At 45.5% G+C, this 27799-nt stretch overlaps 1 protein-coding gene across 1 annotated transcript; it reads left to right on the top strand.

Annotated features, from left to right (window-relative positions):
- Positions 1-2479: 2479 nt before the first annotated feature.
- rbl2 (retinoblastoma-like 2 (p130)) lies at positions 2480-27758 on the top strand. The gene is made up of 21 exons (XM_029759135.1): positions 2480-3141; positions 4275-4405; positions 4834-5034; positions 5645-5709; positions 6464-6592; positions 10449-10609; positions 10778-10842; positions 10926-11067; positions 11227-11390; positions 14145-14358; positions 14617-14754; positions 14921-15085; positions 15272-15344; positions 24499-24750; positions 24963-25225; positions 25454-25630; positions 25788-25859; positions 26061-26157; positions 26253-26479; positions 26620-26793; positions 27068-27758. Exons 1-21 carry the CDS (start codon positions 3004-3006, stop codon positions 27233-27235), a joined length of 3216 nt encoding a protein of 1071 aa, XP_029614995.1. The 5' UTR covers positions 2480-3003; the 3' UTR covers positions 27236-27758.
- The last annotated feature ends 41 nt before the right edge of the window (positions 27759-27799 follow it).

Consider the following 27799-nt stretch of genomic DNA (forward strand, 5'->3'; position numbering starts at 1 on the left):
TTTTTTATTGTGAAACAAACAAGAAATAAGACCAAAAAAAAGGAATACTTGAGCGTGCATAACTATTCACCCCCCCAAAGTCAATACTTTGTAGAGCCACGTTTTGCAGCAATTACAGCTGCAAGTCTCTTGGGGTATGTCTCCATAAGCTTGGCACATCTAGCCACTGGGATTTTTGCCCATTCTTCAAGGCAAAACTGTTCCAGCTTCTTCAAGTTGATGGGTTCCACTGGTGTACAGCAATTTTTAAGTCATACCACAGATTCTCAATTGGATTGAGGTCTGGGCTTTGACTAGGCCATTCCAAGACATTTAGTGTTTCCACTTAAACCACTCGAGTGTTGCTTTTAGCAGTATGCTTAGGGTCATTGTCCTGATGGAAGGTGAATCCCTGTCCCAGTGAACCCCCTCTGGAAGACTGAAACAGGTTTCCCTCAAGAATTTCCCAGTATTTAGCACCATCCATCATTCCTTCAATTCTGACCAGTTTCCCAGTCCCTGCCGATGAAAAACATTCCCACAGCATGATGCTGCCACCACCATGCTTCACTGTGGGGATTGTGTTCTCAGAGTGATGAGAGGTGTTGGGTTTGCGCCAGACATAGCGTTTTCCTTGATGGCCAAAAAGCTCAATTTTAGTCATCTGACCAGAGTACTTTCTTCCATATGTTTGGGTAGTCTCCCACATGCATTTTGGCAAACACCAAACATGTTTGCTTATTTTTTCCTTTAAGCAATGGCTTTTTTCTGGCCACTCCTCCGTAAAGCCCAGCTCTGTGGAGTGTATGGCTTAAAGTGGTCCTATGGACAGATATTCCAATCTCCACTGTGGAGTTTTGCAGCTCCTTCAGGGTTCTCTTTGGTCTCCTTGTTGCCTCTGATTAATGCCCTCCTTGCCTGGTCCATTAGTTTTTGTGGGCGGCTCTCTCTTGGCAGGTTTGCTGTGGTGCCATATTCTTTCCATTTTTTTAATAATGGATTTAATGGTGCTCCGTGGGATGTTCAAAATGTCTGATATTTTTTTATAACCCAACCCTGATCTGTACTTCTCCACAACTTTGTCCCTGACCTGTTTGAAGAGCTCCTTGGTCTTCATAGTGCCGCTTGCTTGGTGGTGTTGCAGACTCTGGGGCCTTTCAGAACAGGTGTATATATACTGAGATCATGTGGCAGATCATGTGACACTTAGATTGCACACAGGTGGACTTTATTGAACAAATTATGTGACTTCTGAAGGTAATTGGTTGCCCCAGGTCTGATTTAGGGGATTCATACATATGCACAAACCACTTTTCCGTTATTTTATTTTTTTATGATTATTCTTTCCACTTCACCAATTTGGACTGTTTCGTGTATGTCAAATACATGAAATCCAAATAAAACCATTTAAATTACAGGTTGTAATGCAACAAAATAGGAAAAACGCCAAGGGGGATGAATACTTTTGCAAGGCACTGTACCCCAAAAAACAACTACAAATACTTTAAAATATTTTTACTTAAGTACTTTACAGCACTGGGTTTTCCTACTAATTATTTGCCTCAATTTGAATGGTATTGTATTTCCAAGCCACTGTAATGCACTTTTGATTAAATCTTCATCAGCGCTCATTGACGGTACATTGAGTAGAATGCTCAGTTGGGCATCTGTCCAAAACGAATGTTCAAAAACTATTGTGGCGATACACGTAACCCATGAATTGCGTGCGTTATATGGAAATAATGTAGGCTCTAGAATGCCCTTCAAGCAAATCAGAAACAAGTATTCAACGATGCCATGGTATAAGCTTTGTTACACCATATGAGAACTGTATCCAAACTCAGGTGCTCCCGAGTGGTGCAGCGGTCTAAGGCACTGCATCTCAGTGCTAGAGGCATCACTACAGACCCTGGTTTGATTCCAGGCTGTATCACAACCGGCCATGATTGGGAGTCCCATAGAGGTGGTGCACAATTGGCCCAGCGTCGTCCGGGTTAGGGTTTGGCCAGGTAGGCCGTCATTGTAAATAATAATTTGTTCTTAATTGACTTGCCTAGTTAAATAAAATACAAAATAAAAATGCTTGTCTCTTCCCAAGCCACTCATTGCATAGCAATCTAATCTAGTGGGACAGTCCTTTGTGCTGATAAACATTGTTATTTTTTTTATTTATTTCACCTTTATTTAACCAGGTAGGCAAGTTGAGAACAAGTTCTCATTTACAATTGCGACCTGGCCAAGATAAAGCTATGTTTTGCAACAATGACTTTCCTGACAAAATAAGATGCCATTTAATAAATATTGGATGCAGTGTTGATGGAACAGAAGAAGCACAAAGGATTTTCACGTTTTACATTGTATAATTTCAATCTGCATATAGCCGCAAGTAGCCGAACCGGCCGCCTGATGGCACTATTACTGCAGATGACAATCGCCGTAAAACGAATAACAGCGACATCTGGCGGCCTATTGGGCTAAGATGCAAGTTGTTGTTACATAGTTGTTACCAAGTTTCCTGCACAGCACTTGAACGTTGACTGGCAGGCACGTGGGTGGTGGTTGCTACAAAGTTACACCCTATAGTGGCCAGAATTGGAACGTTTTCAAAACATCCATCCATCTAAAAAGGAAAGTATCAAAGTTATCAGATGTATTTTAGTATGTAGTGTCATACGTTGTTGATCGTCGAATGTTGAGTATAAACACCCGAACGCATTTTTTGTGGGCGGAAACCTCCTGTACGCTTGATGTTGCATTCACCAAACAACATACCATCCAAAATGTGACGTTGTACTGTACGCTAGCATTTGGCGTAGTCTTCTACGCACTATAGTAGCTTTCACTCAAATGGCATTTAAATGGCTACACTGTACAGCACTGTATATCGGTACTCAAAATGTACGAAGACTAACATTGTTTCCATGTACTTTGTAACAAACCGCGCTTGAGTCGACTCTGCTTTGCAACCTCAGTGTTATTTGTACCCGAATCTATTTGCCCCGACGTTTTTGGCACACATTTGAAATGAACGAAGTGGAAGACTTTTTGCGGAAAATAAGGCTGGGGTTTGAAGAACTCTGTCGAGCTTTGAATATGGACGTGGAGGCGAGCAACGAAGCATGGAGGAGTTACGAAAGCATAAGCAAAAAATACACATTAGAGGTATGCCTAATTATGTCTGTTGTATTGTATATTGTACAGTAAATTATAATTGTTCCTATTTTGGCCACCGGTTTAGCGGTAGTTCATGTGCAGAGTAGTCTGCCTCGCCTCTACCTTATGTTGCACACATGTTAAGTCGTGACATTTTCTATTTAAAGACGCAGCTTCTAATATGTTTTGCAGATTTGCATAAATATATCATAAAACGGCATTATTGCTAATATTTTTATATGGAAAGGGGAGGAGTTTTCCGGTGTTTGTCAGGTTTGGAGGCGGACCAATCTCAGGGTCTAGAATAGGACTAGGTTGCTTACGCATAACACTGAGTATGATCAAACTTTTAACATAATTCAGTTTTTAGACTATTATGTTGTTGAAATGTTCTAAAATATATTGTTATAATATAGTCCGCAACCTCTAAATTCAAATGACAGTGTGCATTTTACATTGGCCTAATTTAAAAATGTCCTTAGGGATATGCAGTGGTGTGCCTATTTCAAGTTTCAACGTTTTATTGTCACATGCACAGGATACAGCAGATGTACATACAGTGAAATGCTTAACTCTCGAGCACATTCGCTTCAATGCAGAATAAAGGTAATAATATAGCTCAAAAGAAAAAAACGCGAAATACGAGATAAGAAAAACATGAGAATGCAGTTATATACAGGTCAGTGCCAGTACCATTAATACAATCTGCAGGGGTACTGGAGTGATTGAGGTAGGTATGAACATGTAAAGTGTGATAAAAGTGACTAGTAGTAGCAGTATAAATGCCAATGGCAATAATGATAATCATAATAATAGAACTGGGGTAGAAAGTGGCTGGTAGCAGGATAATTACTAATGGTAATAATCACAACAGCAGCGAATGGTAATAGTAGTCATTATAATCACCATGTGTATATATATTTGTGCACATCTTAATGGTTTATTTTGGTTGTGGTTTTGAAGAAGCATAAGGTAACATGAAATATGAAGAAAATAAGAAACCCCTTGAGGGGAGAATTTGCAACATGGCAACTCTAGTCCCTGGCCCCATCAGCTCTGACTTACTAGTGAGAGATAACCCTGTGACAGAACAATCATTGAACATCTCTCACACTCTCGCTCACGCATACACACACACACAGGGCAGTGACCTACACTGGCTGGCCTGTGCCATCTATGTGGCCTGTAGAACACCAGTACCAACAGTGGGTAAGGGTACTGCAGAGGGAAACTACGTCTCCCTGACCCGAATACTCCGCTGTTCAGAACAAAGGTACGTACGCCCATGCACTTATCTAAATGGTCCAGTTTGCCAAACACAGATTAAGCCAAATCCTGGACTAAACAGCATGTTCAATGGAGATTACACACTGAACGTGCCTCTTTAGTCAGGACTAGGCTTATTCTGTGTTCAGGAAACTGGCCCTAAATGTATCCCACATCATACAGTACACAATTTACTGTAGGACCTAAATCCTCATCCAAATTCATCATTGACTTTCATACATGTCTATATGGTCTTAGATTCTTGTTCCAGCCTGGTTCTTTGTGCAATAAATTATGTAGTAATGTTTAAAAATGCTAAACAAATGACCACACATCAACTAATCCTTTCTATTTGTTGTAATATATAATTAAAAGAACAGTAAAATACAGTACTAATGGAATTACTCAAACAGTTGCCCTGTTCTCTGATTCCAGCCTCATTGAGTTCTTCAACAAGATAAAGAAATGGCAGGATATGGCCAGTCTTCCTCAGGACTTCCGCCAGAGCACGGAGAAGCTGGAGAGAAATTTCACAGTTTCCGCCGTCATCTTCAAGAAATACGTCCCCATCTTCAAAGCCATCTTTAAGGCGCCCTCGGATGAACCGCCCAGAGTCCACAGGAGCCGCAAACAGAGGTGAGTCAGTTGTTGATACTGTAGATAGATATGAACTTCTGATGCTTTACTATTTTATACTGTAGTTTGGCCACTCTTGAACAAAGCCAAGGGGTTTCTTTCCTGGTGCCAGCCTGATCGCGCGATATCTCTGATCAACGCGGTCAGTCTGCTTGACCAGGCTTAAGCATTCTGATTAAACTTATGTATGGACTTATTCTGATTAACTTATGTATGGACTTATTCTGATTAACTTATGTATGGACTTATTCTGATTTAACTTATGAATGGGCTTATTCAGATTTAACTTATGAATGGACTTATTCTGATTAAACTTATGTTTGGACTTATTCTGATTAAATTTATGTATGGCCTTATTCAGATTTAACTTATGAATGGACTTATTCTGATTAAACTTATGTATGGACTTATTCTAATTAAATGTATGTATGGCCTTATTCTGATTAAACTTATGTATGGACTTATTCAGATTAAATTTATGTATGGACTTATTCTGATTAAACTTATGTATGGACTTATTCAGATTTAACTAATGTATGGACTTATTCAGATTAAACTTATGTATGGACTTATTCTGATTAAACTTATGTATGGACTTATTCTGATTTAGACGCCATCCCTGCACCGTTGCTGAAGTCTTCAACTTCTGCTGGATTCTGTTTGTCCACGCTAAAGGTGAGTACTTCTGTTTTGTTCATTGTAAAATACAGGAAAAGAGGGGAGGACAGAGGGAAAGGGCTAGGGCTCAGTGGGGTACTTTGAAGGAGAAAAGGCTGGTTTCATTGTATTTGAAGTGTTCGCTGCTTGGTTACAGTCAAAGTATAAGTCAGTGACAAGGGCTAGGTACTCTACACTGGGCATGCCAAAGCCTGCACTGACGTGTTGACATCAGCAGAAGACCAGGTGCCAAGGCAAGTACTGTAGATGTGTCCTTTTTATATCTCTTTAATCATTAATAATAACACACAAACACACACAGTCAGATCCTTTGGGGTGTATCCATTATCTTGGCAACATATTGCATTGGGGCAGGTCAGGACTTGCCTGTGTCACAGCCTGGATTTAGCACTGCCAGCAGGCACATGTGTTTCTAATAGTTGGCAATACCACAGAGCAGCCTATTGGAACCCAGTGATTTCTACTTTCAGATAGATACATTTGCGGTGACATTTTGGATACGCAAATTGCAGTGAGCAAAATCAATGTTTGAGGCGACCAGCACTACTCTGCAGTCAATACAAGACCTCTATCCTTCAGATTAATTCTATTCAACAAGCTTTATTGGAATGACCAGATCATTGAGGGGGATTCCATTGTCCGTTGTGTCAAAGCGTATTTTGGTCTTTAGAAAAGCACAATAAAATCCTATATATGATTATGTCTCCTACATTTCTCTGACATGTCGCGTCTCTCTCTCTCCCTCTGCAAGGAAACTTCCCTATGATCAGTGATGACCTGGTGAACTCATACCATCTCCTTCTGTGTGCTCTGGACCTGGTCTTCTCCAACGCCCTGCTCTGTAATACCAGGAAGGAGCTTCTCAACCCCAACTTCAAAGGTGCACTCCCAGCCCACGCCTACATCCCCTCCATAGGCATACATCCCCTCCATAGGCATACATCCCCTCCGTAGGACCTAGATCCCCTCCGTAGGCCTATATCCCCTCCATAGGCCTAAATCCCCTTCGTAGGCCCGCATCCCCCTCATAGGCCTGCATCCCCTCCGTAGGCCTATATCCCATTCGTTGGCCCGCATCCCCCTCATAGGCCCGCATCCCCCTCATAGGCCTGCATCCCCTCCGTAGGCCTATATCCCCTTTGTAGGCCCGCATCCCCCTCGTAGGCCCGCATCCCCTCATAGGCCTGCATCCCCTCCGTAGGCCTATATCCCCTCCGTAGGCCTATATCCCCTCCGTAGTCCTATATCCCCTCCGTAGGCCTATATCCCCTCCGTAGGCCTATATCCCCTCCGTAGACCTATATCCCCTCCGTAGGCCTATATCCCCTCCGTAGGTCTATATCCCCTTTGTAGGCCTATATCCCCTTCATAGGCCTATATCCCAACAATGCAGAGAGAATGTTTTTTGAAACAGTAGAAAAAATTGAAGAAAATAGAGGAATAAATAAAAAATAATAACACAAGGAATAAATACACATTGTGTAACAACTTGGCTATATACACAGGGTACCAGTACCGAGTCGATGTGCAGGGGTACAAGGTAATTGAGGTAGATATGTACATACAGTTACGTTGCAGCCTTATTGTAACATTTTAGGATTTTTTCCCCCCCCATAATGACAAAGTAAAAACAGGTTTTTGGAAATGTTGTAAAATTCATAAAAAATTTAAAACGGAAATATGACATTTACATAAGTATTTGGAAAGTTTCTCCCATTCTTTGGAGATTCTCTCAAGCTCTGTCAGGTTGGATGGGGAGCGTCAATGCACAGCTATTTTCAAAGATATAGCTGCGCCACTCAAGGACATTCAGAGACTTGTCCCGAAGCCACTCCTGCGTTGTCTTGGCTGTGTGCTTAGGGTTGTTGTCCTGTTGGAAGGGGAACCTTCGCCATAGCCTGAGGTACTGAGCGCTCTGGAGCAGGTTTTAATCAAGGATCTCTCTGTACTTTGCTTCGTTTATCTTTTTCCCAGTCCCTGCCACGGAAAAACCTCCCCACAGCATGATGCTGCCACCACCATGCTTTACCGTAGGGTTGGTGCCAGGTTTCCTCCAGACGTGACACTTGGCATTCAGGCCAAAGAGTTCAATCTTGGTTTCATCAGACCAGGGAATCTTGTTTCTCATGGTCTGATAGTCTTTAGGTGCCTTTAGGCAAACTCCAAGCGGGCTGTCCTGTGTCTTTTACTAAGGAGTGGCTTCCATCTGGCCACTCTACCATAAAGGCCTGATTGGTGGAGTGCTGCAGAGATAGTTGTCCTTCTGGAAGGTTCTCCCATCTCCACAGAGGAACTCAGGAGCTCTGTCAGATTGACCATCGGGTTCTTGGTCACCTCCCTGACCAAGGCCCATCTCCCCCGATTGCTCAGTTTGGCCGGGCGGCCAGCTCTAGGAAGAGTCTTGGTGGTTCCAAATTTCTTCCATTTAAGAATGATGGAGGCCACTATGTTCTTGGGGACCTTCAATGCTGCAGACATTCTTTGGTGCACTTCCCCAGATCTGTGCCTCGACACAATCCTGTCACGGAGCTCTACAGACAATTCCTTCGACCTCATGGCTTGGTTTTTGCTCTGACATGCTCTGTCAACTGTGGGACCTTATATAGACAGGTGTGTGCCTTTCCAAATCATGTCCAATCAATTGAATTTACCAAAGGTGGACTCCAATCAAGTTGTAGAAACATCTCAAGGATGAGCAATGGAAACAGGATGCACCTGAGCTCAATTTCGAGTCTCATAGCAAAGGGTCTGAATACTTATGTAAATAAGGTATTTCAGTTTTGCATTTTTAATACATTTCTAAAAACATGTTTTCACTTTGTCATTATGGTGTATTGTGTGTAGATTGATGAGGATTTATTTTTATTGTTTTTCATTTTTTTGAATAAGGCTGTAACGTAACAAAATGTGGAAAAAGGGAAGGGGTCTGAATGCTTTCCGAATGCACTGAAGGTAGTAACTAGGCAACGGGATAGATAATAAACAGGAAATGCAGCATATGTGATGAGTCAAAAGTTAGTGCAAAACAGGATCAATGCAGATACTCCAGATACTCCATTGGTTAACTATTTAACTAACTATTTAGCAGTCTTATAGCTTGGGGGTAGAACTTGTTCAGGGTCCTATTGGTTTTAGACTTGGTGAGTCCGTACTACTTGCCATGCAGTAGCAGAGAGAACAGTCTATGACTTGCGTGGCTGGAGTCTTTGACCATTTTTAGGGCCTTCCTCTGACACGCCTGGTGTAGAGGTCCTGGGTGGCAGGGAGCTCGGCCCCAGTGATGTACTGGGCCGTACGATTATGATTTTTCAGCGCCGATACCGATTATTGGAGGACCAAACAAAACGATACCGATTAATTTGACGATTTTTATATATATATTTGTAATAATGACAATTACAACAATACTGAATGAACACTTTTATTATAACTTAATGTAATACATAAATACAATCTATTTAGTCTCAAATAAATAATGAAACATGTTCATGTTCAATAATGAAACATGTTCAATTTGGTTTAAATAATGAAAAATACAGTGTTGGAGAAGAAAGTACAAGTGCAATATGTGCCATGTTAAAAAGCATTTAAGTTCCTTGCTCAGAACATGAGAACATATGAAAGCTGGTGGTTCCTTTTAACATGATTCTTCAATATTCCCATTTAAGAAGTTTTAGGTTGTAGGTATTATAGGTCTATTTCTATATACCATTTGTATTTATATACCTTTGATTATTGGATGTTCATGTAGGCACTAAAGTATTGCCGGCCTAATCTCGGGAGTTAATAGGCTTGAAGTCATAAACAGCGCTGTGCTTCAAGCATTGCGAAGAGCTGCTGGCAAACACAGGAAAGTGCTGTTTGAATGAATGCTTACGAGCCTGCTGCTGCCAACCACCGCTCAGTCAGACTGCTCTATCAAATATCAAATCATAGACTTAATTATAATATAATAAACACAGAAATTCGACCCTTAGGTCATTAATATGGTCAAATCCGGAAACTCATTTCGAAAACAAAACGTTTATTCTTTCAGTGAAATATGGAACCGTTCCGTTTTTTATCGAACGCGTGGCAACCCTAAGTCTAAATATTGCTGTTACATTGCACAACCTTCAATGTTATGTCATAATTATGTCAAATTCTGGCAAATTAATTACGGTCTTTGTTAGGAAGAAATGGTCTTCACACAGTTTGCAACGAGCCAGGCGGCCCAAACTGCTGCATATACCCTGACGCGAATGCGCTTTTGTTAAATCATCACCCGTTTGGTGAAGTAGGCTGTGATTCTATGATAAATTAACAGGCACTGCATTGATTATATGCAACGCAGGACAAGCTAGTTAAACTAGTAATATCATCAACCATGTGTAGTTAACTAGTGATTATGTTAAGATTGATTGTTTTTGATAAGATAAGTTTAATTCTAGCCAGCAACTTACCTTGGCTCCTTGCTGCACTCACGTAACAGGTGGTCAGCCTGCCACGCAGTCTCCTCATGGATTGCAATGTAATAGGCCATAATCGGCATCCAAAAATGCCGATTACCGATTGTTATGAAAACTTGAAATCGGCCCTAATTAATCGGCCATGCCGACCTCTAGTACACACTACCCTCCGTACGTAGAGTATGTTAAATCTGTATGGTACATTTGTGTATACAGATATGCATAGTTACTGAAATACCTCTTCACGCATCTAATGCAGGAAGCTATTATGTCTCCTCTGATCCACAGGCCTTCCTGAGGACTTCAGCAGTAAGGACTACAAGCCCACTGCAAGGCCTTACTGCTTCATAGAGCAGCTGTGTGAACTGCATGGTGGCCTGGTGCTGGAGGCCAAAGGGGTGAAGGAACACTTCTGGAAACCCTTCATCAACAGGCTCTTCCATAAGAAGGTTAGGCAAACACACACACACACATGAACCACACAGACACACATACACATGCACTCAAACACAAGCACAGGCACGTACACACGTACACACACACACACATACACACACACATGCCTCAGTCCTACTTGTATGCTCTGCCTCATCTTGGATATTCTGTGTCCTCAACAGATTCTCAAAGGGAAAGAAGAGAGCTTGACTGGCTTCTTAGATCCTACGAATTTTGGAGACAGTTTGTATGTGTCAATCCTATAAGACTATATTGATAGTCTTTTGAGTGACATTGCTCATATATTTGTGTATACATTTGTTTGTGTAGTGTGTCCATGGGCCGTGTGTATGAGGAGCATGTTCTGGCCACTGGAGGTCTGGATGATAGGATCTTTTTGGGAGAGGGGGCCACTGAAGACATTGGGCAGAACCAGGACGCCTCAGCATACAGACTCTACAGCAGTCAGACTGTAAGACACACACACACACACACACACACACACACACACACACACACACACACACACACACACACACACACACACACACCCGTTACTTGTGTCTTTGAGTCTGAATTCAATCATATGTACAGTAATCACTGTGTTATGTCTCCTGTGTGTGCCCTGTAGGCCTCAGTCCTGAAGGTGTCCACTCCCCTGACGGGTCGTAATTATGTCCAGGACAACAGTCTGTGTACGCCGGTCTCTACTGCCATGCAGAGTGTTGGTCGACTACACAGCCTGCTCACTGGACTGAAGCGCGGCCCCAGTCGGAGACTCACAGACTTACTGAGGTATTGCACACCATACAAATAATACATTTACAGAGTGGCTACGGATACGGAGTTTCTCTATCCCAATTTGCCCAGGCAAAAATTACAGATATTTCTGCGCATGAGCAGGATTGTTTTTTACTTAGCCGAGTGCCCACTCCGCTGCCAATGTAGCTGCTGTGCTGAGTGCTCCACTGTCAATGTAGCTGCTGTGCTGAGTGCTCCACTGCCAACGTAGCTGCTGTGCTGAGTGCTCCACTGCCAACGTAGCTGCTGTGCTGAGTGCTCCACTGCCAACGTAGCTGCTGTGCTGAGTGCTCCACTGCCAACGTAGCTGCTGTGCTGAGTGCTCCACTGCCAACGTAGCTGCTGTGCTGAGTGCTCCACTGCCAACGTAGCTGCTGTGCTGAGTGCTGCGCTGCCTCTCCCCCCTCCTTCATCGCCTTTGTCTGGTCGCTGGTGTAGCCTACAAACTTCATGTTGTACACAAAACTCTTCTCACTATTGCGTTCCCTGTCTCAGTAAGCAAAAGCGACATTTCATGTTCCTTTTTCAGGAGGGGAGTAGGCTACATGCAGCTATTTACATGTTTTACACAAAATACATTATCGACATGTTCGTACAAACTTTGTTGTCAGTATTGCAAACATAAGGACGACACAAACAGGCAGTCTGGCGATTTCATGATCTTCTTAGCTGCTGAGTTACATGCAGCTACAGTTGAAGTCGGAAGTTTAGGTTGGAGTCATTAAAACTCATTTTTCAACCGCTCCACAAATTTCTTGTTAACAGACTATAGTTTTGGCAAGTCGGTTAGGACATCTACTTTGTGCATGTCATTTTTCCAACAATTGTTTACAGACAGATTATTTCACTTATAATTCACTGTATCACAATTCCAGTGGGTCAGAAGTTTACATACACTAAGTTGACTGTGCCTTTAAACAGCTTGGAAAATTCCAGAAAATGATGTCATGGCTTTAGAAGCTTCTGGTAGGCTAATTGACATAATTTGAGTCAATTGGAGGTGTACCCGTGGATGTATGTAAAGGACTACCTTCAAACTCAGTGCCTCTTTGCTTGATATCATGGAGAAATCAAAATAAATCATCCATGACCTCAGAGTTTTTTTTTGTAGACCTCCACAAGTCTGGTTCATCCTTGGGAGCAATTTCCAAACGCCTGAAGGTACCATGTTCATCTGTACAAACAATAGTAAGCAAGTATAAACACCATGGGACCACACAGCCGTCATACCGCTCAGGAAGGAGACACGTTCTGTCTCCTAGAGATGAATGTACTTTGGTGCGAAAAGTGCAAATCAATCCCAGAACAACAGCATAGGACCTTGTGAAGATGCTGGAGGAAACAGGTACAAAATTATCTATATCCACAGTAAAACGAGTCCTATATCGACATAACCTGAAATGCGGCTCAGCAAGGAAGAAGCCACTCCTCCAAAACCGCCATAAAAAAGCCAGACTACGGTTTGCAACTGCACATGGGGACAAAGATCGTACTTTTTGGAGAAATGTCCTCTGGTCTGATGAAACAAAAATAGAACTGTTTGGCCATAATGACCATCGTTATGTTTGGAGGAAAAAGAGGGAGGCTTGCAAGCCGAAGAACACCATCCCAACCGTGAAGCACGGGGTTGGCTGCATCATGTTGTGGGGGTGCTTTGCTGCAGGAGGGATTGGTGCGCTTCACAAAATAGATGGCATCATGAAGATGGAAAATTATGTGGATATATTGAAGCAACATATCAAGACATCAGTCAGGAAGTTAAAGCAAATGGGTCTTCCAAATGGACAATGACCCCAAGCATACTTCCAAAGTTGTGGCAAAATGTCTTAAGGACAACAAAGTCAAGGTATTGGAGTGGCCATCACAAAGCCCTGACCTCAATCCTATAGAAAATCAGTGGGCAGAACTGAAAAAGTGTGTGCGAGCAAGGAGGCCTACAAGCCTGACTCAGTTACACCAGCTCTGTCAGGAGGAATGGGCCAAAATTCACCCAACTTATTGTGGGATGCTTGTGGAAGGCTACCCAAAACTTTTGACCTAAATTAAACAATTTAAAGGCAATGCTACCAAATACTAATTGAGTCTATGTAAACTTCTGACCCACTGGGAATGGATGAAAGAAATAAAAGCTGAAATAAATAATTCTCTCTACTATTATTCTGACATTTCACATTCTTAAAATGAAGTGGTGATCCTAACTGACCTAAGACAGTGAATTTTTACTAGGATTAAATGTCAGGAATTGTGAAAAACTGGGTTTAAATGTATTTGGCTAAGGTGTATGTAAACTTCCGACTTCAACTGTATATCTGCATATATGGCCTGTGGCATAGCTATGGCACCAGGCGATGCAAAACGAACTCGCCCATGTTTACCAGTCCAGATACACGCTCGGCTGCTTAGAACGTTCGGCTGCCCAGAGGTGGAACACAGCAAGACACAGACATGCAGTCTAAACAGCGATTGAATGTTCTCTTTTCATCATCATTGCAAACATTGGCTTAGCTGTGCAGGAGGCAGACAGGCAGTCAAGTAGTGTTGTTTTTTCAGGAACTACGATATAACAGCAGGGGTGTTGTAACAGCAGGGGTGTTGTAACAGCAGGGGTGTTGTAGCAGCAGGGGTGTTGTAACAGCAGTGGTGTTGTAACAGCAGTGGTGTTGTAACAACAGTGGTGTAGTAACAGCAGTGGTGTTGTAACAGCAGTGGTGTAGTAAGGGTACATTCATCTGTGTTGTCTTGTGTCAGGGCGTGTGCCAGAGACCCCAGTGAGGTCATCTCCACTAGGCTGAAGGACATGTGTCAGCTCTTCTGCCAGCACTATGAGGGCAACGGGGAAGAGAACACAGGACTGGGGAAAGACATCGCAGTGTACTTCCGCCTGGCGGAGGCGCTCTACTATAAAACCCTGGAGGCCGTCATTGACCAGGAGAAGAAGAGACTGGGCAACTTGGATCTCTCTGTGAGTCTCACCTGCCCTGCTAGCTTAGCTCAGTTTGCTGTAACTAACTAGAAATTTCACAGAAGTTTCCCATTGACGTCAAAGCATGATTTATGGAAAGGTCCAAGTTACACTCTTGTATTTTTGGTTCACAGATGTGTTTAAATGTATCCATATTTTGAGATATTGCATGTTATGACACCTTTGACACTGTTGTCCCTGCCAGTCTTGCTTGTAAAATATGAACAATCAACCCCGTGTTCTGGTGTCTGTCCGTAGGGTATTCTGGAGCAGGATGTGTTCCAGCGCTCTCTGCTGGCCTGCTGTCTGGAGATTGTCATCTTCTCCTACCGACCCCCAGGGGACTTCCCACGAATCATACACATTTTCCAGCTCCCTGCATACCACTTTTATAAGGTACATACTTGTACTTAAATCTGTATTATGTATTTGTACTGTGTTATGTGTTGACTGTTCTATCCACGAGTAATTGATTAGACTGTATGTAACCCCTGTCTGAGTGCTTCCATGTGTTTATGGATATATGTGTGCATGCATATCATATCTGTGTAATGTATCTCAGGTGATCGAGGTGCTGGTGCGGGTGGAGCAGGGTCTGTTCAGGAAGGTGGTGAAGCATCTGAACCAGGTGGAGGAGCAGGTTCTGGAGAGCCTGGCCTGGAGGGGGGGATCCCCGCTGTGGGACAGCGTCAGGGGGACCAAGAACCAACCGCCATCCTGCCAGGAGGTAGGACATCCACAGCACCCCTCCCAATCCTCATCACATTAACAGACAGGAAAATTATGCCAAGTCTCACTTCTCACCCACATGCTGAATCATGTGAACCCAAAGGAGTACTGAATTCAATGTCTTGAAAAAGATGGACTGGACTGAAAGTAGTACAAAATAATCATTTTTCTCATTGATGTTCAGGTGATGCCACCACAGCATCTGGAGGATGGGGACGGAGCCGCCCCTCTCAACCCCAACAGCCATGGTGGGAAAGGTTAGTCAGGTAGCTTTTTATTCAGAAAGTCAGTTTGTCATTTAGCTCAAAATCAAATCAAATTCTATTGGTCACATACACATGGTTAGCAAATGTTAACCTGTTGAGGACAGACGCTCCGCTAGCGGAACCCCGTTCCGCCTGCGGAACCCCTAGCCAACAGCCAATGGCATCGCACGGCGCAAAATACAAAACCAACTAAAATACCACAATTCAATTTTCTCAAACAATCAACTATTTTACACAATTTTAAAGATAAGACTCTCGTTAATCTAACCACATTGTCCGATTTCAAAAAGGCTTTACAGCGAAAGCAAAACATTAGATTATGTTAGGAGAGTACCCTGCCAAAAATAATCACACAGCCATTTTCCAAGCAAGCATATATGTCACATAAACCCAAACCACAGCTAAATGCAGCACTAACCTTTGATGATCTTCATCAGATGACACTCCTAGGACATTATGTTATACAATACATGCATCTTTTGTTCAATCAAGTTCATATTTATATAAAAAAACAGCTTTTTACATTAGCATGTGATGTTCAGAACTAGCATACCCACCGAAAACGTCCGGTGAATTTACTAAATTACTCATGATAAACGTTCACAAAATACATAACAATTATTTTAAGAATTATAGATACAGAACTCCTTTATGCAATCGCGGTGTCAGATTTTAAAATAGCTTTTCGGCGAAAGCACATTTTGCAATATTCTGAGTACATGGCTCGGCCATCACGGCTAGCTATTTTGACACCCACCAAGTTTGGGACAACATAAACTCGGAATTACTATTAGAAAAATTGGATTACCTTTGCTGTTCTTCGTCAGAATGCACTCCCAGGACTTCTACTTCAACAATAAATGTTGTTTTGGTTCCAAATAATCCATAGTTATATTCAAATAGCTCCGTTTTGTTTGTGCGTTCAGGTCACTATCCGAAGGGTGACGCACAAGCACATTTCGTGACAAAAAAAATCAAAATATTCCATTACCGTACTTAGAAGTATGTCAAACGCTGTTTAAAATACATTTTTTGGCTATTTTTCTCGTAAAATAGCGATAACATTCCAACCGGGCAACGTTGTATTCATTCAAAGGCTGAAAGAAAAAAATGGAGTAGTCTCCAGTGTCACTGTCCCCATGGTGACCACTTACAAATTCTCCTGCTGTTCTTCGCCCAGAGACAGCAGACACCCCATTCCACTTTCTGGCGGCTTTAGAGAGCCAATGGAAGCCTTAGAAAATGTCACGTTACAGCACAGATGCTGTATTTTCGATAGAGATGCAACAGAAGGACAACAAATTGTCAGACAGGGCACTTCCTGTATGGAATCTTCTCAGATTTTGGCCTGCCATATGAGTTCTGTTATACTCACAGACACCATTCAAACAGTTTTAGAAACTCTAGAGTGTTTTCTATCCAAATCTACATATATCTACTATATGCATATTCTAGTTTCTGGGCAGGAGTAGTAACCAGATTAAATCGGGTACGTTTTTTATCCAGCTGTGAAAATACTGCCACCTATCCCAAAGAAGTTAATGCGAGTGCAGCAAAATGCTTGTGCTTCTAGTTCCGACAGTGCAGTAATATCTAACAATTAATCTAACAATGTCCCAACAACTACCTAATACACACAAATCTAAAGGGGTGAATGAGAATATGTACATAAACTCTGCAAAAAAAGTAGCTGTCAACTGCGTTTATTTTCAGCAAACTTAACGTGTAAATATTTGTATGATCATAACAAGATTCAACAACTGAGACATAAACTGAACAAGTTCCACAGACATGTGACTAACAGACATGGAATAATGTGTCCCTGAACAAAGGGGGGTCAAAATCAAAAGTAACAGTCAGTATCTGGTGTGGCCACCAGCTGCATTAAGTACTGCAGTGCATATCGTCCTCATGTACTGCACCAGATTTGCCAGTTCTTGCTGTGAGATGTTACCCCACACTTCCACCAAGGCACCTGCAAGTTCCCGGACATTTCTGGGGGGAATGGCCCTAGCTCTCACCCTCCGATCCAACAGGTCCCAGACGTGCTCAATGGGATTGAGATTCGGGCTCTTCGCTGGCCATGGCAGAACACTGACTTCCTGTCTTGCAGGAAATCACGCACAGAATGAGTAGTATGGCTGGTGGCATTGTCATGCTGGAGGGTCATGTCAGGATGAGCCTGCAAGAAGGGTACCACATGAGGGAGGAGGCAGCATTGAGATTGCCTGCAATGACAACAAGCTCAGTCCAATGATGCTGTGACACACCACCCCAGACCATAACGGACCCTCCACCTCCAAATCGATCCCGCTCCAGAGTACAGGCCTCGGTGTAACGCTCATTCCTTTGACGATAAAAGCGAATCCGACCATCACCCCTGGTGAGACAAAACCACAACTTGTCAGTGAAGTGCACTTTTTGCCAGTCCTTTCTGGTCCAGCGACGGTGGGTTTGTGCCCATAGCCGACGTTGTTTCCGGTGATGTCTGGTGAGGACCTGCCTTACAACAGGCCTACAAGGCCTCAGTCCAGCCTCTCTCAGCCTATTGCGGACAGTCTGAGCACTGATGGAGGGATTGTGCGTTCCTGGTGTAACTCAGGCAGTTGTTTTTGCATTCGTATACCTGTCCCGCAGGTGTGATGTTCGGATGTACCGATCCTGTGCAGGTGTTATTACCCGTGGTCTGCCACTGCGAGGACCTTCAACTGTCCGTCCTGTCTCCCTGTAGCGCAGTTTTAGGCCTGTCACAGTACGGACATTGCAATTTATTGCCCAGGCCACATCTGCAGTCCTCATGCCTCCTTGCAGTATGCCTAAAGCACATTCACGAAGATGAGCAGAGACCCTGGGCATCTTTCTTTTGGTGTTTTTCAGAGCCAGGACACTAAAGAGGCCTTTCTACTATGTTTTCATAACTGACCGTAATTGCCTACCGTCTGTAAGCTGTTAGTGTCTTAACGACCGTTCCACAGGTGCATGTTCATTAATTGTTTATGGTTCATTGAACAAGCATGGGAAACAGTGTTTAAACCCTTTACAATGAAGATCTGTGAAGTTATTTTGATTCTTACGAATTATCTTTGAAAGACAGGGTCCTGAAAAGGGGACGTTTCTTTTTTTGCTGAGTTTATAAATATATGGATGAGCGATGGCCAAGCAGCAAAGGCAAGGTGCAATAGATGGTATAAAATACAGTATATACATGTGATATGAGTAATGCAAGATATGTAAACATTATTAAAGTGGCATTATTTAAGTGCCATTGTTTAAAGTGACTAGTGATCCATTTATTAAAGTGGCCAGTGATTGGGTCTCAATGTAGGCAGCAGCCTGTGAGTTAGTGATTGCTGTTTAGCATTCTGATGGCCTTGAGATAGAAGCTGTTTTTCATTCTCTCGGTCCCAGCTTTGATGCACCTGTACTGACCTCGCCTTCTGGATGGAAGCAGGGTGAACAGGCAGTGGCTCGGGTGGATGATGTCCTTGATTATCTTTTTGGCCTTCCTGTGACATCGGGTGCTGTAGGTGTCATGGAGGGCAGGTAGTTTGCCTCCGTTGATGTGTTGTGCAGACCTCACCACCCTCTGGAGAGCCTTGTGGTTGAAGGCCATGCGGTTGCCGTACCAGGCTGTGATACAGCCCGACAGGATGCTCTCAATTGGGTGACGAGCCAAATTTCTTCAGCCTCCTGAGGTTGAAGTGAGGTTGAAGAGGCGCTGTTGCGTCTTCTTCACCATGCTGTCTGTGTGGGTGGACCATTTCAGTTTGTTCATGATGTGTACGCCGAGGAACATAAAACTTTACACCTCCACTGCTGTCCCTTCGATATGAATAGGGGGGTGCTCCCTCTGCTGTTTCCTGAAGTCCACGATCATCTTTTTTGTTTTGTTGACGTTGAGTGAGAGGTTCTTTTCCTGACACCACACTCCGAGTGCCCTCGCCTCCTCCCTGTAGGCTGTCTTGTCGTTGTTGGTAATCAAGCCCACTACTGTTGTGTCGTCTGCAAACTTGATGATTGAGTTGGAGGCGTGCATGGCCACGCAGTCATGGGTGAACAGGGAGTACAGGAGGGGGCTGATCACGCACCCTTGTGGGTCCCCAGTGTTGAGGGTCAGTGAAGTGGAGATGATGTTTCCTACCTTCACCACCTGGGGTGGCCCGTCAGATTGTCCAGGACCCAATTGCACAGGGTAGGGTTGAGTCCCAGGGCCTCCAGCTTGATGATGAGCTTGGAGGGTACTGGGCTGTAGTCAATGAACAGCATTCTTACAAAGGTATTCCTCTTGTCCAGATGGGATAGGGCAGTGTGCATTGTAATGGCGATTGCATTGTCTCTGGACGTGTTGGGGCATAATGCAAACTTAAGTGGGTTTAGGGTGGCCGGTAAGGTGGAGGTGATATGATCCTTGACTAGTCTCTCTGTCACGTCCTGGCCAGTATATAAGGTTAATTGTTTTGGAGTTTGGTCAGGGCGTGACAGAGGGTATTTGTTTTATGTGGTTCAGGGTGGTGTGTTTGTTTAAGGGTGTTTGTTTTAGTAATTCCGGGTGTTGGTTTATGTTTAGGTATTTCTATGTGGAGTCTAGTATGTCTGTTTCTATGTCTGGTGAATTGGTGTTGGGACTCTCAGTTGAAGGCAGGTGTTTTCTATCTGCCTTTGATTGAGAGTCTCATAAATGAGGGTGTGTTTGTGTTTGTGTTTTGTGGGTGATTGTTCTGTGTAAAGCACTATGCTTTGACAGACTGTTAGTTGTTCGTTTTCGTATTTTGTTATTTTTGTATGTTCATTTTTGTAGTGAATAAAAATCAAGATGAGCATTCACGAACCTGCTGCGTATTGGTCCACATTTTCCGATGACGATTTCGTTATATCGTCAGAGGACGAAGACAACCGTGACAGAATCACCCACCTCAAAAGGACCAAGCAGCAGAGGAAGGAGCAGACGGCGTTCGAGTTGGACTGGCGGGAGAAGTGGACTTGGGAGGAAGTTCTGAACGGGGCCGGACCTTGGCATCAGGCTGGGGAGTATCGCCGCCCGCAGTGGGAAATAGAAGCAGCCAAGGCAGAGAGGCGGTGGTACGAGGCCAGAGTGGACGCGCTGAAGGAGATGCACGAGAGGCACCCCCAAGAAAATTTTGGGGGGGGGCACACGGGTAATTTGGCTAGGCGTAAGAAGAGCCGGAAGCCAGCTACCCGTGGATATATGGAGGAGCGTATGGGGTGGGGAGCGCCATGTTTCGCTGAGAAGCGCAATAACTCACCCATACGCACGCACAGTCCGGTGCGAGTTATTCCAGCCCCTCGCAGGTGCCGTGCTAGAGCGGGCATCCAGCCTGGTAGGAGGATGCCTGCGCAGCGCATCTGGTCGCCGGTACGCCTCCGAGGACCAGGCTACCCAACTCCCGCTCTACGCACGGCTACCATCAAGCCCCTGCACAGCCCAGTCTGCCCTGTACGAGCACTCCGCTCGTGCAGGGCTACTAGTTCCATCGAGCCAAGGCGGGTTGTGCAGGAGGTAAGATCTAGACCGGCTGTGCGCCTCCATAGCCCTGGGTTTCCAGCTCCTGTCTCTCGTGCGGACCCGGAAGTGCGTCCACCCAGTCCGACTCGTCCTGTTCCCGCTCCCCGCACTAAACGGCAAGTGCGTAAACCCAGCCTCGTCAGTCTACAGTCGTCGGAGCTGCCCGTCAGTCAACAGTCGTCGGAGCTGCCCGTCAGTCAACAGTCGTCGGAGCTGCCCGTCAGTCAACAGTCGTCGGAGCTGCCCGTCAGTCAACAGTCGTCGGAGCTGCCCGTCAGTCAACAGTCGTCGGAGCTGCCCGTCAGTCAACAGTCGTCGGAGCTGCCCGTCAGTCAACAGTCGTCGGAGCTGCCCGTCAGTCAACAGTCGCCGGAGTGGTCAGACTGCGCTGAACTGCCGGAGTGGCCAGACTGCGCTGAACTGCCGGAGTGGCCAGACTGCGCTGAACTGCCGGAGTGGCCAGACTGCGCTGAACTGCCGGAGTGGCCAGACTGCGCTGAACTGCCGGAGTGGCCAGACTGCGCTGAACTGCCGGAGTGGCCAGACTGCCCTGACCTGCCGGAGTGGCCAGACTGCCCTGACCGGCCGGAGTGGCCAGACTGCCCTGACCGGCCGGAGTGGCCAGACTGCCCTGACCGGCCGGAGTGGCCAGACTGCCCTGACCGGCCGGAGTGGCCAGACTGCCCTGACCTGCCGGAGTGGCCAGACTGCCCTGACCTGCCGGAGAGGCCAGACTGCCCTGACCGCCCCGAGCCGACAGACTGCCCAGACCGCCCCGAGCCGACAGACTGCCCAGACCGCCCCGAGCCGACAGACTGCCCAGACCGCCCCGAGCCGACAGACTGCCCAGACCGCCCCGAGCCGACAGACTGCCCAGACCGCCCCGAGCCGACAGACTGCCCAGACCGCCCCGAGCCGACAGACTGCCCAGACCGCCCCGAGCCGACAGACTGCCCCGAACCGCCAGACTGCCCAGACTGCCTGGAACAACCAGAACCTGAGCCGCCTCCAATATAGGTGGGTTGGGGAGGGGGGGTGTAGCACAGTGCCGTCGTTGACGGCAGCCACCCTCCCTTCCCTCCCTTTAGTAAGGGGGAATTTTCTTTTGGGTATTGTTTGGGGGTAAATTTTTTTTGTTAAGGTGCTTCTGGGGTAGCACCTTTAAGGGGGGGGTACTGTCACGTCCTGGCCAGTATATAAGGTTAATTGTTTTGGAGTTTGGTCAGGGCGTGACAGAGGGTATTTGTTTTATGTGGTTCAGGGTGGTGTGTTTGTTTAAGGGTGTTTGTTTTAGTAATTCCGGGTGTTGGTTTATGTTTAGGTATTTCTATGTGGAGTCTAGTATGTCTGTTTCTATGTCTGGTGAATTGGTGTTGGGACTCTCAGTTGAAGGCAGGTGTTTTCTATCTGCCTTTGATTGAGAGTCTCATAAATGAGGGTGTGTTTGTGTTTGTGTTTTGTGGGTGATTGTTCTGTGTAAAGCACTATGCTTTGACAGACTGTTAGTTGTTCGTTTTCGTATTTTGTTATTTTTGTATGTTCATTTTTGTAGTGAATAAAAATCAAGATGAGCATTCACGAACCTGCTGCGTATTGGTCCACATTTTCCGATGACGATTTCGTTATATCGTCAGAGGACGAAGACAACCGTGACACTCTCAAAGCACTTCATGATGACAGAAGTGAGTGCTACGGGGAGGTAGTCATTTAGTTCAGTTATCAAGGCCTTCTAGGGGACAGGAACAATGGTGGCCATCTTGAAGCATGTGGGGACAGCAGACTGGGATAGGGAGCTATTGAATATGTCTGTAAACACACCAGCCAGCTGGTCTGCGTGTGCTCTAAGGACGCGACTAGGGATGCTGTCTGGGCCAGCAGCCTTGCGAGGGTTAACACATTTAAATGTTTTACTCACGTCGGCCACAGAAAAAGAGGGGGGGGGCGCAGTCCTTGTTAGTGGGCCGCGACGATGGCACTGTATTATCCTCAAAGCGGGCAAAAAGTTTAGTTTGTCTGGAAGCGTGACGTCCGTGACGTGGCTGGTTTTCTTTTTGTAGTCCGTGATTTCCTGTAGACCCTGCCACATATGTTTTGTGTCTGAGCTGTTGAATTGCGACTCCACTTTGTCTCTAAACTGACATTTTGCCTGTTTGATTGCCTTGCGTAGGGAATAACTACACTGTTTATATTCAGTCATATTCCCAGACCTCTTTCCATGGTTAAATGAGGTGGTTTGCGCTTTCAGTTTTGCGCGAATGCCGCCATCCATCCACGGTTTCTGGTTAGGGTAGGTTTTAATAGTCACAGTGGGTGCAATATCTCCAATGCACTTCCTTATAAACTCCCTCACCGAGTCAGCGTATAGATCGATGTTGTTCTCTGAGGCTGACCGGAACATATCCCAGTACGCGTGATCAAAACAATCTTGAAGCGTAGATTCCGATTGGTCAGACCAGCTATGAATGGTTCTAGTCACTGGTACATCCTGTTTGAGTTTCTGCCTGTAAAACGGTAGGAGCAAGATGACGTCGTGGTGGGATTTGCCGAAGGGAGGGCGGGGGAGGGCTTTGTATGCATTGCGGAAGTTAGAGTAGCAGTGATCGAGTGTATTACACCCGCGCGTAGTGCAATCAATATGCTGATAGAATTTAGGTAGCCTTGTTCTCAAATTTGCTTTGTTAAAATCCCCAGCTACAATAAATGCAGCTTCAGGATATATGGTTACCAGTTTACATAGAGTCCAGTGAAGTTCCTTGAGGGCCGTGTGGTGTCTGCTTGGGGGGAATGTACACAGCTGTGACGATAATTTACAATAATTCCCTTGGGAGATAAATGGCTGGCATTTGATTGTAAGGAATTCTAGGTCTGGTGAGCAGAAGGACTTGAGTTCCTGTATGTTGTTAGAATTACACCATGAGTCGTTAATCATGAAGCATACACCCCCGCCCTTCCTCTTCCCAGAGAGGAGTTTACCTCTGTCTGCGTGATGCATGGAGAAGCCCGGTGGCTGAACCGATTCAGACAACATATCCCGAGAGAGCAATGTTTCCGTGAAACAGAGAATGTTACAATCTCTGATGTCTCTCTGTAAGGCAACCTTTGCTCGAATTTCATCTACCTTGTTGTCAAGAGACTGGACATTAGCGAGTAGTATACTCGGGAACGGTGGGCGATGTGCACGTCTACGGAGCCAGACCAGGAGGCCACTCCGTCTGCCCCTTCTGCAGTACCGTTGTTTTGGGTCGGCTTCTGGGATTAGGTCCATTGTCCTGGGTGGTGGTCCAATCAGAGGATCCGCTTTGGGATAGTCGTATTCCTGGTCATAATGTTGGTCAGTTGACGTCGCTCTTATATCCAATAGTTCTTCCCGGCTGTATGTATTTAGACTTCCTGGGATAACATTGTAAGAAATAATACATAAAAAAACTAAATACGGCATAGTTTCCTAAGGACTCGAAGCGAGGCGACCATCTCTGTCGACGCCATCTTGCTGCTATTCCCAGCCATCAGTCATCCAGTCAGGCAGTCAATTTGTCAGTCTGTTGTGTAATAAATTAAAATAGTCAGTCAGTCAATGGGTTACAGTCAGTTGGTTACTCAGTCAAGTTCCTCTCCCCCCAGGTGTGTCCACCTCCACCACCACCATGTTGGACCGCTACAGCTGCTCCACCATGGGCTCGGCCAGGAGACGGCTGTTTGTGGACGCGTCCTGCGACGCCCCCTCGCACCCCTCCACCACCACCCCTACTACCAACCTCAGGACCTCCCAGGCCATCGTCACCACTACCATCCCTGCTGGACAGACTTTGGTCACCATGGCAACGGCCACAGTTACCGCTAACAACGGACAGACGGTCACCATACCTGTGCAAGGTGACATTTGCAGATGAATTACTGTACAGTATGTCATTATGCTTTTTTGTACACCTTATGCCCCTACTGCCAAATTACTGTATGACTCCTATATGCATTATATATGGGGGTTTCTGACTCCAATGCAGCATGCAGGTTGCTACACTATGATGAATCCTATACAATTATTACATATTATAAATGAGCAATATCATGCCCTCTGACCTTTTTAGGAATAGCCAATGAGAACGGAGGCATCACCTTCATCCCTGTCCAGGTTAGTGTGACGGGACAAGGCACGGCCACGCTCCAGCCCCTGTCTGCCCAGTCCCTGACTGGCACTTTGACCAGCCAACCACAGACCACCACCACCCTGAACAGTCCCACTCTCCAGGGCAGCCACGCCGCCGGCAAGCCAATCAAGAAGCCGGCAGCCCAGGGCCCGTCCAATAACGGGCCTCAGAAAAAGAGTTCCCTCTCGCTGTTCTTCCGCAAGGTAAGGGAACACAAACACCATCTTCATCTGGCACGGAATTTAAAGGAATACTTCAGGCATGTTACAAATCTAACTCATCTTTTGGATATGGAGAAAGTCGTTTGGATCCGTCCTACTAGTCTGTTTCTGCCCTAGCTTTAAGAACCCTACAACTATAGCGCTTCATACCATAAATTATAGATTTTTGCTTGAGTTTAAAGACTTAAAGCCGCTGTGCTGTGCCAACAGGTGTACCACCTGGCCAGTGTGCGTCTCAGAGAGATGTGTGCCAAGCTGGACATCTCTAGTGAGCTGCGTAGGAAGATCTGGACGTGTTTCGAGTACTCTCTGGTGCACTACACAGAGCTCATGATGGACCGACACCTAGACCAGCTCCTCATGTGTGCTGTGTACGTCATGACCAAGGTAGGTTAGAGTGTGTGTGTGGGATGTTTGTGTGGGGCGGGGCTTATGGGTGTGCGTGTGCATAAGGTACTGTAGCATGCAGTTTATGTGTAGCATGCAGATTGTTTGTGTGTCCTCTTCCTAAAGACTTGTATTTGTGTTTCCTACCGTTGTTAAGGTGACCAAAGAGGACAAGTCCTTCCAGAACATCATGAAGTGTTACCGCTCTCAGCCCCAGGCCAGCAGCAGCGTGAGTAATGTAGTAGGGCCTTATGGCTAGGGTCAGGAGATGTTCCTGACCTGACCAGTAATAACTCCAGGCCCTAGTTTGAGCCTATTGTACTGTGGCAGCGTCATTGTTTTTCCCTTGTAGACACTGGAGTATTGTCAGTTGGAAGGAATAGTGGCAAAGCTATCATTGGACCACCAGCTGTCTGATTTTGTTTACCAGGTCTACAGGAGTGTGTTGATCTCAGGGAGGAAGAGACGTCACTCAGGAAGCAGTGAGGGAAATGGACAGAGCTCTCCTACAGAGACCAGCCATGAGGGTAGGAACACAAGCACACACACACACACACACACACACACACACACACACACACAAATGCTATTTTCCATCTCCCTTTTTCTCTACACCCCTTAGGATGTGGAGACAGCAGCCCCGTACCCATGCGTTCCACCAGCACCCCATCCACCCCCACCCCCCACTCATCCCTCCCCCCCCCCCAGCAGCAGGATGATGAAGGGGGAGTGGTGGTGGGGGGGGAGCAGGAGGAGCGAGGAGACCTCATCCACTTCTACAACCAGGTCTACATCAAACAGATGAGCCACTTTGCCCTGCGCTACTCGCCCAGCTCATCCTCTGCAGGGGTGAGAGAGAGAGAGAGCGAGAGAGAGAGAGAAAAGAAGGAAGTTATGTTTACAAACTAGCCTCTATTCTGCAAACCTTTCACTTTTTGCATTGTCTTTTGTTTTGAAAACTAACTCTGCTGTGTGTTTATCCTTGACAGCTAGAGTCTCCTCCCCTGTGCCCGTACCCCTCCCTGAGGACCAGCTCCCCTCGCAGGGTCCTCCTGTCCCACAACCACTCCATCTATATCTCCCCCCATAAGGCTAGTGACAGCCCCCCCACCGCTACCGCACAGGACAAGATATTGTACTACATCTGCAGCGGCCCAGCCAACGTGAGTCACAAGTACACACACATACATTACTCATGCACACAAAGCCTGACAGTGGCTAATTGATTAGTTGAATCAGGTGTGTTAATGCTGGGGTAGAACAAAAGCCTACACACCCTATAGTGGAGCTTCAGGACCAGGTTTTGATGGCATCTCGTACTAGTGTCCTTAATCTAAAAACCCTAACTGTTTCTGGAACCTTACCTGACCTGTGATGATGATGATGATGATGAACCTCCCTAACCTGTGTCTCTGACCTCTATCTCTTAATGTGCAGCGCCTGGCGGAGATCAACAGTATGATCCGCACCGGGGAGACGCCCACCAAGAAGCGCAGCATGCAACTGAAAGAGGAGCCATCCCCAAAGAGGTTGTGTCCGGACAACCAGACAGCCCTCTTCCGCAGGCTACAAGACGTGGCCAATGATCGTAGCTCCTCCCACTAAGGTTGAACACACCCCCTTCAGAACACACCACTGGCTGAAGTCGGTAGTCACCATACTAGACTGCCATGTTAGAAACAAATAAACGGGCAACATCATCAATATCAAAATTGATGAGGATACGTGTATTTCATAAAGGATAAGATCTTCTAGTCTAAGGTTAGTATGATGGTTTAAGTTCAGAGTTAGCCTAGTGGTTGGTAGTTAAACATCAGATTTTAGGTTACTTCCATCTATTCTAGCATGGCCAGATTGTGAGTCCCTTAACACCATATTTTTCTATATACACCGAGTGCACAAAATATTAGGAACACCTTCCTAATGTTGAGTTGCACCCCCCATTTTGCCCTCAAAACAGTCTCAATTTGTTGGGGCATGGACTACAAGGTGTCGAAAGCATTCCAAATGGATGCTGGACGATGTTGCCTCCAATGCTTCCCACACTTGTGTCAAGTTGGCTGGATGTCCTTTGGATGGTGGACCATTCTTGATACAAGAAAAATCCCGGCAGCGTTGCAGTTCTTGACACACTCAAGCCTGGTATCTACTACCATAACCCGTTCAAAG

Source organism: Salmo trutta, chromosome 7 (assembly GCF_901001165.1).
Source record: "Salmo trutta chromosome 7, fSalTru1.1, whole genome shotgun sequence".
NCBI lineage: Eukaryota > Metazoa > Chordata > Actinopteri > Salmoniformes > Salmonidae > Salmo > Salmo trutta.